This window comes from Aquarana catesbeiana, linkage group LG08 (assembly GCF_042186555.1).
Source record: "Aquarana catesbeiana isolate 2022-GZ linkage group LG08, ASM4218655v1, whole genome shotgun sequence".
NCBI lineage: Eukaryota > Metazoa > Chordata > Amphibia > Anura > Ranidae > Aquarana > Aquarana catesbeiana.
In genome coordinates, this window is record NC_133331.1 from 43,904,443 (window position 1) to 43,916,728 (window position 12,286).

General features: G+C 44.3%; 1 protein-coding gene across 1 annotated transcript in view; it reads right to left on the minus strand.

Moving 5' to 3' along the window:
- Positions 1-11,753, minus strand: part of EDRF1 (erythroid differentiation regulatory factor 1) — a 159,890-nt gene extending 148,137 nt beyond the window's left edge. The window contains exons 1-3 of the mRNA XM_073595756.1: positions 11,480-11,753; positions 1,086-1,282; positions 254-320 (exon numbers count right to left, since the gene is read on the minus strand). Coding sequence (XP_073451857.1) covers positions 254-320; positions 1,086-1,282; positions 11,480-11,554 — 339 coding nt within the window. The 5' untranslated portion in view covers positions 11,555-11,753. The remainder of the gene's footprint in view (positions 1-253; positions 321-1,085; positions 1,283-11,479) is intronic.
- Between the last annotated feature and the right edge of the window lie 533 nt (positions 11,754-12,286).

Sequence of the window (12,286 nt, forward strand, 5' to 3'; positions counted from 1 at the left end):
GAGTTAGGGACCTTAGATTGTAAGCTCCTTAAGGGCAGGGACTGATGTGACTGTACAATATATAGGTAAAACACTGCATAATATGACGGGGTTATACAAGTACCTGAATAATAAAATAAATGGTAGTGTTAACTCTGCAGCACCTCATCCTACATGGGCACAATGACAATGGTTTTTAAGGCTATACGTGACTATAAGGTTCTGGATTTAATATATTATATTATTATTATTATTATTAATAAAAACACATTACCTCCGAATCAGACACCACATCAACCTCCTTCCCCACAGAGTCTATGAAATCATAGGCCATGCCAAAGCTGTAAAGAAAGCCAAAAACGCAATCAGATACAAAAAAGCACAAAATCAGCAGCTGGCACACCAATATCAAACAGTTCTTTTGTGTAATTTACTAAGGACTTCATATCACAAGCAAAATATTTTCTACAATTACCACAGCAAGTGAACAGTGTGCATTGCAATCTTCACAAAGAAACCAGAAAGCCGTAAAATAAATAAATATTAAAAAGTCATTTTAGCATATAATTCCTGAATTAGAGACATCAGAGAACCCCCACATGTGACAGTATCTAGGCACCCTCCCCTAATTTAGCCTCACAGGTCCTATCAGGAGTTTGAGGAGCATACACCTTCCACTCCTAATTTTGATTGCTGGATTATTTACATTTGCGGCTGGGAAGGAGGGGGTTCAAAAGAAACTTGCAGTGTGGCTCTAATCTGAGACAGAGATCTTGCCGCCGGTTGCAGTGAAGAGAGCTGGGGGTCAGTGCACTATTCAGAGGTGTAAGAGCATTATCAAGTGGAATAAAAAGCGCCGCTCACCAACCCAGTGCATTAGTATGTAGATGAATGTGGCCTCAGCCAGCGCCGCTCCAGCCACACCCTTCTAACATGTTTCGTCCCCGCTCATCGGGGGGCTGGGTCATAGAGTTCTGTGACCAAGCAGGATTTGGCCCAAATTCAGGTCAGGTATGAGCAACTTCAGGTTAGGAAAGAATATAATACAAAGTGCGTCCCCGTTCCTCCCCCCCCCCCCCAATACAATCACCGCTATCAAATCCTACCTCGAGAATGGCTTGCTCTTGCCACTTCCAAGACTGGTAGGCCCGAGCTTGGCATTTTCCCGCAGCCAATTAGCAGGGGGTAACTTTAAGTCCGTCTTCTCCTGAAGCTGAGCGAATGCTGTGGCTGGTGGGGCGGAGGAATATTTGACTACAGCGCGACTCTTCACCTCATTTCCTCCCAGGGAGGGCAAAGAATCCTAAAATCAAAACAAATATATTATTATTGTCAGTTTCAACCTGAAGCTACAGTAGAAACACTTTCATGCCTTTTAGATCAGCTGTAGGATTAAAGGGGAACTTTGTGCCATCCAATGCTGGATTCTTTTATTGAAAAACAAAACAAACAATCATACTCACCTGCCCAGCAGATCCATCATTGTCCTGCAGAGACCTGCTGTTCAGGTATGACAGCCCTGCACTGCCATCTGGGTCCTTTTCAGCCAGCTGCCTCTTCTACGTTCAGACAGCCTGGCCCCTAGGACACACGAGGCTCCCCCCACCCAGGCGGTTCTGTGAATGGGCCCCTGTGGCTGCGAGAGCAGGACGCACCATTCTAATCTACACCAGAATTGTGCTGGGGGGGGCAGTGCCATTTGGAAAAAGTAAGAAAAAAAAACAAAAAAACAACACATAAGGGAGGAGGGCAGGCAGAGCAATACACCCCAAGTCAATTTGCAGAGTAAAGTTCCGCTTTAGGTTTTCCTTTCTGTAAGAAAACCCAAGAATCTGATTTTGTTGGTATGCTACAATTTTTGCTTTACAGGGTTACATAGATTAGGTTTAGAATGTGGCAGAGAGAAGGTTTAGTGTTAGTTGGGTTATGCCTGAACTTCCACTTTAAAGAGGAAGTAAAGCCTCTGTGAAAAAAAAAAAAAAAAATACACCCTGCAAGACAAAGACATAATGAGCTAGTATGCATAGCATACTAGCTCATTATGAATTACTTACCTGAGAACGAAGCCCCCGCATCAGCCCTCATTCGCCTCCTCCGACGCCGTCATCTATCCCAGAGTGACTTCCGGGTATCGCAGCTCCGGCGCTGTGACTGGCCAGAGCCGCGATGATGTCACTCCCGTGCATGCGCGCTGGTGCTGCCACTAATGGCAGAAACGGCACGCTCAGTGCGCCTGATGTCTACGGCACATGCGCCGTAGACATCGGTGCCGCTATTTCTGCAAATATCTTCTAAACCTTTTAGGTTTGGGAGATATTTCATGCACCTACAGGTAAGCTTTAATCTAGGTTTACCTGTAGGTTAAATTGGTTGTATTGGGTTTACAGCCACTTTAATACACTGTCCAACCCTCAGGGCAGATAAAAAATAAATCTATTTTTTAAAAACGTATTTAAATTCCACTTCAGCACCGGAAGATTTTACCCCCCTTCCTGAGCAGAGCATTCTTTGCGATGCGGCACTGCGTCGCTTTAGCTGACGACTGCGCGGTCGTGCGACGTTGTACCCAAACAAAATTTACATCCTTTTTCTCCCACTAATAGAGATTTCTTTTGGTGGTATTTGATCACCTCTGTGGTTTTTATTTTTTGTGCTATAAAACAAAAAAAGGCCGTCAATTTTTTTTAAAAAAAAAAAACAATATTTTTTACTTTTTTGCTATAATAAATATCCACCAAAAAAATCTCTCTCAGTTTAGGCCGATATGTATTTTCTTGGAAAAAAAAAAAAAAAAAAATCGCAATAAGCGTGTATTGATTGGTTTGCACAAAAGCTATAGCGTCTACAAAATAGGGGATAGTTTTATGGCAATTTTTTTTTTTTTTTTTTCCACTATTAATGTCGGCAATCTGCGATTTTTATCAGGACTGTGACATTATGGCGGACGCATCGGACACTTTTGACACAATTTTGGGACCATTCACATTTATACAGCGATCAGAGCTACAAATAGCCACTGATTACTATACAAGTGACACTGGCAGGGAAGAGGTTAAACACTAGGGGGCGATCAAGGGGTTAAGCGTGTCCTAGGGATGGATGGGCTCACTAGAACATGACAGAGATCACTGCTCCCGATGACAGGGCGCGGTGATCTCTGTCATGTTGCTAGGCAGAACAGGGAAATGCCTTGTTTATAAAGGCATCTCTCCGTTCTGCCTCTCCTCACCGCAATCGCGAGCCACCGGGCGAACATCGAGCTCCCGGGACCCGTGGGCACGCTCCAGCGGGCGCAAAAAAAAAAAAAAAAAATGCAGCATGTTCCTTTTCTTTTCTGGAACTGAAAAGTCCTGGAACTGACCGCGCTGGTGTGAACGATGCCATTGGAAACCATATAATCTACTTTCCACACGTTTTTGATGCAGAACAAAAATGCACAGGACTGCAAGTGTTGTGAACTGGCCCTAATGGTTTAGCGCTGAGCAGTGCGGGGTGTACCAACATGGCCTCCTACTTCCGGCATCCAGCTTCTTTCAAAATGTCACATCAGAACAGCATCACAGATGTCGGCATACTATATTTATTTCTATACTTACTTTCTCACTTTATTGCTAAAATTACTGTGAAATCCAAGACCTTAGCTGGGTGTAGCAAGATGTCCGCTGCCGCCTTCTTGTGACTGCGGGTGTTCTGTCAGATTGGGAAACCTGGTAGCGGTGGAACGCATGTGCAGGTGTCGGAACGTCACTTCCGTTACCTAATCTGACGGCTCAGCGATTCTGATGGAACACCGGCATTTCAGGAATGTAACTGTTTTTTTGGTTTTGTTTTTAAAGGGGTTGTAAAGGTATTTTTTTTTTTTTTTTTAAATAACAAACATGTTATACTTACCTTCACTGTGCAGCTCGTTCTGCACAGAGTGGCCCCGAACCTGGTCTTCTGGGGTCCCTCGGCGGCTGTTTCAGCTCCTCCCCGCAAGCATTTACCACCTTAATGCGAGCTCCCTCGCATGGTGGTGAGTGCTTGCGGGCGCGCTCCCGTGATACAGCCGGCGGCTATAGCCGCTCGCTGTATCACTCGGCCCCGCCCCCGGCGCGCCGCGTCATCGGATGTGATTGACAGCAGCGCGAGCCAATGGCTGCGCTGCTTTCAATCCATCCACTGCAGCCAATCAGCGACCAGGCTGAGCTGCAATGAAGATGACGAGGACAAGCAGCGAAGATTCGAGGCGTCAGGTAAGTAAAACGGGGGGGCTGGGGGCGGCGGTACTGTCAAAAGTTTTTTCACCTTAATGCATAGAGTGAAAAAATTTTTACCTTTGGGGGGCGTGGCCGGACGAGATACAGGGAGGACGTGTGGACGCTGTGCTCCGTCCTGGCAAACTCTATCCATTGCCATCCCTGCCTTATTTTCCCCTGAGGGAAGATTTTTTTTGCCCTGGGAACAACCTACATCCCCTCCGCTGCAGATCCGGCCGGATCTTAATTGAAATCCAGCGAAGCCGGGCTCCTTCGGGCCGTCTGCCTGTCCTGCACTAGCAGCTACCGCCGCCATATTGGGGCCTACGGCCTGTCCGGAGCCTGCCGCTCTGCTACGTTGCGACCCGGGGGACGGGTAGCGGCCCTGTTGGGGACTTCCCATCCGGGACATCCGAGACACCGCCGAGGGGACCCGGATACCCGCGGTGTGAAGGAGAGCCGAGCGGGACCTTCCCTCCTTCACCCCGGAGCTCCTCACGGCCTGCCGCCATCCCCAGGCCTGCCATCCTGGACTCTGTGAGTAAAAGGGCTCTCGCCCGATTCTTTTGCCGCTACTACCCCTCAGCATCTGACCCCCAGAGTCCCTGTTCTTAGGCCCTAAAGTTCCGGTTCGGGCCTGTGGAGAGAGGTACCCTCCCGACCGGCCTCAGCCGCCAGGAAAGACCGCGGCTTCGGCCTAGTCCTGGAGGCCGGCGGCCATCTTGGTACTCCAAGTACCCCTGTAACCTAATCCTTTCAGTCTAATCTACTATCAATCATCTACATACACAAAATTTGTAATTTATCTGCAATTCTTCACAACTATCCCCTCAGCTCTCCCTGATATATAATGTGATCACCTCCAGTCTGGCATGCAGGGAAGCAGACATGTTAGAGGAGAACTCTGATCCCCGTCTCTTTAATAGATGCTCCTACAAAGCTAGCGGTTCCTTATTAATCACAAGAGCAATAAAATAACAAGATATCTGATCCTTTCTAATACTGCATGGGGAAGATTGGCTTCCAGAAGGCAATATATAGAGGCTTTATCCCACCGCCAAAGTCGCAGACCCCTAATACCATGGAGCGCTTCCTATATAAACAACGATCCCCGATCTCCGGTGAACAACTGGGATCTTCGGACACTGCTGACTCACATACTCTGCCGGAAGGTATGACCCAAGATGATAACAGATCCCAACCTTCTCAGCACTCTCTCCCACCCGATCACCCCGTAGATGTGGTGACAGTAGCTGTTCTAGATGCCAAGCTGAACTCATTACTACATGATCTAACCCGCAGCATCGCTAAAGAGGTGGGCAAAATAGCGCATGAGTTACGGGGTGAAATTGACCAGCTAGGTGAACGCACCAACACATTGGAGAACAAATTTGATGAACTGACCCAATATGTACACGTTCTCGAAGAAGACAACTCCAACCTGAAACATACAGTCTCCCTACTCCAGCTCCAACAGGAAGACCTGGAAAATCGTGAAAGACGCCAGAATCTGAGGATCAGGGGAGTCCCTGAAGCGGTGAGCGACAAGGAACTACGCCCCTACCTTTTAGGCTTATTCGTCACTTTAGCCCCACACATCCCGGACATAGACTGGCGTATGGACAGGGCGCACAGATCTCTGGCCCCGAAACCTCCTCCTAATGCCAACCCCAGAGATATTATTGTCCGCTTCCACTTCTACGAGAGCAAGGAAGCCCTCACACTTGCAACGCGTAACAAGTCACGAATTGACTATAAACAACACAAGATCCAGATATTCAACGACCTCTCCCCAATCACTTTAGCCAAAAGGCGCAGTTTCCGTCCTGTCACTACTCATCTACAGAATCATCAGGTTCCTTACCGTTGGGGATTCCCCTTCCGCTTATCCATTTCCAAAGATGGGGTTCAACACTCCCTGAGAGATCTTTACGAAAGTGAAGCTTTTATCCGTAGTCTAGGCCTTCCGCCTCTGCCTGAAGAAGATTCTTTACCCCAAGCTCCGAACCCCAAACCACTCACCACACCAGCCAAAATTTGGACCCCAGTTCAACGAAGATCCCAGAAGAACTTCTCCACTCCACAACGAGCCAATAATCACAGATATCCGACCTGATGTGACTTATTTTTTTTTTATGTTTTGTTTCTCTTTTTTCTCAATTTTTGCTCTTTTTCCCGTAGCCGGATAATACTTACCATGGATACCCCAGTGACCTCACTGTGATCGGGTCACTTTGTTGAGAGGTCACACCTCTTACTGATGTCTTTGTTAGATGCCTTTTTGGGCATCGTTTTCCCCGCTTAACCTCTTTTTTTTTTTTTTTTTTTTTTTTTGTTCATAATAATATGCTAAACACCTGTGTCTGTTTGTTTTTCATTTTACAAAAACAGAGACGAGGATCTACCCACCTCCTCCCCTCCTCTATTAATCCCTGCAGGCTAACATGCCCCCCCTCATGACCCAAGGCGTTTGCCTGGGCAGCCTGAAATTTTTTCTCAGGCTTTTCAAAAATTATTTTTTCTTTTTTCATTTTTTATTGTTTCTTCTCTCCCCATTCAATATATTTCCTGTTTTTTTACCTCCTTTGGAGTTTTCATATGCAGGTCTTTTTTCCTTTTTTTCTCTTTTTGACCTTTATATGTTTTTTCAGTATTATACTTATATTGATATACCAACTGCAAGATATGTTTGTTTTCAAATGTTCTTTTTTAAGGATGCTCATTTATATGCTCTTAGTTTTTACACTATATTAGCACTTTTTTTGTATGACCAAATATGGCCCTCAAGGTTTATTCTTGTAATGTAAAAGGATTAAATTCCATAGGCAAACGGTGGCAGGCTTTAAAAGAATTTAAATCATCCAAAGCAGAAGTGATTATGGTTCAAGAAACCCACTTTAAATCCGGGGGCTCCTTTAAATTTGCTTCTAGACACTTTCCCGTAGCATATACTGCTTCTGACCCTTCTGGAAAAGCAGGAGTGGCAATCCTTATTAAACGCTCGAGCCCAATTAAGATTCTCTCTTCCTACCTAGACCCTCATGGTAGGTTCATATTCCTAAAATGTAGTCACCTATCTACCTCCTTTTCCTTGGTTAACATTTATGCACCAAATGTAGGACAAATTGGTTTCCTTGAAAAAGTTTTTGAGAAGCTACAGCCCTTCTCCCAGCCTTTTATGATCATGGGAGGCGACTTCAATGTGTGCATGTCCCCGACCAGGGACAGGAAAACTTTATTCCAAACCACCCCGCAAATTGCCTCCAAGAAATTATCAACATCCTTTCGCAAACTAGTTAGATCTCATAACCTTTTTGACTCCTGGAGGATAAAACACCCAACCCAAAAGCATTATACATTTTATTCTCACCCTCACAAGTCTTATTCTAGACTAGATTATTTCCTTATTACAGGTCCTCTACTTCCCTATGTAGTCTCCTCTGAAATAAATCCTATTACCTGGTCGGATCATGCACCTATTGAACTCAATGTCCTATTGACGAAGTCTTTTACTAAATCCTGCCACTGGCGCCTCAATGAATCTTTGCTTAAAAACCCTCTATCTCTAAGCCAATTACAACAGAAACTAACTGAGTTTTTCCGGATTAATGATGGCTCTGTTTCGGAGATTTCCACCCTGTGGGAGGCCCATAAAGCCTTTTTTAGAGGTGAATGCATAGCTATGGGCTCTCGTCTAAAGAAAGACTCTGTACAACTCAAAAATGATCTTATTACCCAACTGCAGATAGCTGAAAGAAATCTTTTGGCCTCCCCCACGGTGGAAAAATTGAGGGATGTCATCTCAATCCGGGATCAGATTAAGTCTTTTGATATGAACCAAATTTCCAAATCTATGCTATGGGCTAAGCAAAAATTTTATGATTATGCAAACAAACCACATAGGATGTTGGTAAACAAATTAAAACCAAGGCCCTTTCTATCGATACCTGATCATTTGATACAATCCGATGGCACCCCCACATACTGCCCGAAAGCTATGTCAAAAGTCTTTGGTGACTTTTATAGTCGGCTTTATAATTGTTTAGGTCCTGAATCTCATCCCCAATTCTCACAATCTGAGTTTGATAAATTTATGGATTCCCTTCCGCTACCCAAAATCTCTGTCGATCATTTGTCCTCTCTTAACTCTCCGATTACTGAGGAGGAAATAGGAGAGGTGATTAAAAATCTTCCAACTCACAAATCTCCGGGCCCTGACGGTCTCCCTTACGTTTATTATAAAAGTTTTGCACACACTTTAATCCCCTATCTACAATCCCTATTCTCCTCTTTCTTCAGGGGATCTATCCCACATTCACAATTCTTACATGCACACATAACGGTAATTCCTAAGCCAGGTAAAGATCCTGCACTACCCGACAATTACCGCCCAATTGCTCTATTGAATTCAGATTACAAAATTTTTACTAAGATCTTAGCCAATAGATTATCCCCACTATTAACGTTCCTGATCCATAGAGACCAGGTAGGATTCGTTCCCTCGAGACACGCTGGAGATAATACAAGAAGAACCATAGATTTGATAGACCTAATAACTAGAACCAAACGTCCCACCATAGTCTTAAGCTTAGATGCTCAAAAAGCTTTCGATAGATTAAGTTGGCCCTTCATGTTTGCAGTTTTAACCCGATTTGGATTCTCAGGCCCCTTTATACAAGCTCTACATACCCTATACTCCCTCCCTACGTCGCAAGTCCAGTTGTCCTCCTATATTTCACAACGATTTACTCTTAGTAATGGCACGAGACAAGGCTGCCCTTTATCGCCCCTATTATTTATACTAAGTCTAGAACCTTTAGCAACAGCTATTAGATCCCACCCTGATATCAGGGGAATTCCATTACGACATCAGGACTATAAACTTTCTCTTTATGCAGACGACATTCTCCTAACCATCACACATCCCGAGATTTCATTACCTTCCTTACACGACACTCTATCCACGTTCGGGTCCCTATCAGGTTTCCGTATTAATCAGACTAAAACAGAAGCTCTCCCCATCAATATACCCTCAGATATACTCAGCTCCCTACAAAACAGATTTAAATATAGATGGTGCCAGACTTCACTAAAATATTTAGGAATCCATCTTACCCCCTCATATCACTCTCTTTACCAAGCTAATTTCCCTCCCCTATTCACAGAAATTGCTAAACTTCTACAACATTGGTCTTCCATCCCAATTTCCCTTCTTGGTAGGATTAACGTTCTTAAAATGTTGGTGCTGCCCAAATTATTGTATCTTTTTGAAACGCTCCCGGTTCCAGTCCCTTTGTCGCAGTTGAAAAATCTTCAGAGAAAGTGCCTTAACTTTGTCTGGAACAATGCATCCCATAGAATTGCCCAATCGGTAGTCCTCTCCCCTAGAGCTAAAGGTGGGTTGGCCGCCCCCGACTTTATTAAATATTATTATGCCTCTCATCTTAGAGTACTGACTGTATGGACCTCACGAAAAGCTGCAAATAGATGGGCCGAAATTGAAATGGGGATTACTGCCCCTGTACATCCGTGCTATATGCTATGGCCATCCTCAAAGAAATTCATAACCCAATTAAGGTCTCTGTGTCTTTCCCCGTACGCTATCAATCTGGAAAAGATGTATGGACAAATTTCATCTTTCCTTATCTTGCTCCCCTCTCCAGAATATCCTTTTCAACCCAGACATCCCAGATGGACTATCTTATTTGCAAACAATTCCATGGACACATGCAGGTATATTTCAGCTGCGACATTTGGTTCACCCAGTAACACACAAGCTTTTACCTTTCTCAGCCCTCAAAGAAAAACATGCTCTACCCAAATCTACAGAATACTTCTACTTACAAATTAAACATTTTTTCCAATCCAACTTCCCCTCATTATCCTTAGAAAAACCCACTGATTTTGAATTACTGTGTACAAATGGCCCATATGAACCAAAACTAATCTCATCCATATATAAAATACTCCAGACAATACCCCCTTTAACTGACTCCATACATAGATACATGACAAAATGGTCCAAAATCCTAAATAGATCAATTTCATTAATAGATTGGGGTAAAATTTGGGAGTCGGCTTTTAAAGTTTCCAGATGTGTGGCACAAAAGGAGACCGCTATTAAGATAATATTTTTTTGGTACAAAACTCCTGAATTGCTACATGCCCAAAATTCATCTCTCTCTAGTCTGTGCTGGAGGTGTGGACGGTCCATAGGTACGTACCTTCACATTTTTTGGGACTGTCGGATCTTGAGTGCATATTGGACTGAGATACAAAATTTATTGCAATCACTCTTTGCCACATCTATCCCATTAAACCCCATACATTTCCTTTTAGGCCTGCCTTTCCCGGGTATTCCTAAATCACTACAGAGATTGGGATCTTTTGTTCTTCTGGCAGCAAAAAGAGCCATCCCTAGACTTTGGCTCTCTACCAACGCTCCCACTGTACACCACGCTCTTTCCATTATCACAGATATACGTAGAATGGAACATTTAACCGCAAAAATTGAAGGTAATATTCCCAAATTTGAAAAAATCTGGAAACCTTGGGATGATTCCAAATTTTCTTCTGAACCTCCCATTCCTGCTCCTTTTTGACTCCAATTTGCACGTTTTTCTTGAGCATCCTTCTGTTTGAATATATAGTTGAGATGGAAGCATGGATACTGTGTGGAACTTCTATTTTGTATGTATGACCCAATTCGGGAAGAAGCTGACATCTATCTATACAGATATCCTCATCATGCTTATTTACACTGTTTGTACTTATCTTATGACTGCTTCCATGTAAAACTGTCATATACCATTTTTATACCTTTTTGTTATGCTGATTTACATTTGTTGAAAAATAAAAAAATTATAAAAAAAAAAAATTTTACCTTTACAACCCCTTTAAACCGTTAAAATGGATGGGTTTAGTTTCACTTTATGATTTACTGCTGCTCAGGGGCTCTGGGCTTCAGTAAAATGGCCGCCTCCAGCAAGAAAAAACAAGAGCAATTCTGGGAGGAAATTATCGGCACACACTGATTTTGGTAAGATGATTATTAATGTGGGATGTGCGGCTCCTTTCTAAAGAATATATTTTTTTATCAAGTTGTTCTGGGTAAAGTTCTGCTTTAAATACAAACCTGACAGATGTTCTATCCTAGTGAGGTCAGTGAGGAGAGATCACATAATAATAATAATGTATCCTGTGAGGGGGAGGGGATGGTGTGAGGGGCTCCCCCTGTACTCAGCCATGACCGGTGTAATTACCTGGCTCTCCTCCTCCGTGTCCTCCGCACTGTCCGGCCTGTGTGCGGCCTTCTCCTCCTCCGTACTCCCCTCCATGCACCGTCCCCTCTCCGCTCCCTCAGCTTCCCTGACACGGGAAAACTTCCACACCGCTCCCTCCTTCCCGGAACTCACAGTCCGCCCCGCCCACCAACTGGAGGGATCATAGAGAACAGGGAATATCCTAGACAGACCCCCCCTCAGAGCGCGGCACAAACTGTTTCATCAGATTTGGCGACCCGTCAGAACGCGTGACGGAAGTGACGTCCCGTCGCCGCCATCTTGCTACACCCCGCGCTCCTCCATAGTAAGGATAAGGGTGAGAAGAGGGCAAGCGGACATCTTGTTACACCCACTGTAGTTTTGCATTCTACACTTATTTTTAACTGTAAACCGAGGCTATATAGTGGAATACAGTACTTAGAACTCCGTTTGACTGTTTAAACGTTAAATTTTAAAAGCAGCGGCAAGCCCGCTGAACTCACAGGTTTGCTAATCTGACAGAAGCTCGGTGCTTTTAAAATTCGACATCTAAACTGTCAGACGGAGTTCTTAGTACTGTATTTCACTATATAGCATCAGTTTATAGTTAAAAATAAGTGTAAAATGCAAACCTCCGGTGGGTGTAACAAGATGTCCGCTTTCCCCCTTCTCCGTGTATCCTTTCTGTGGGCGAGTGCGGGGTGTAGCAAGATGGCGGTGTCAAAACGTCACTATCATTACACATTCTGACGGGTCGCCAAATCTGGCGAAACACTGCTGTTTCGTCAGATTAGGCGACCCGTCAGA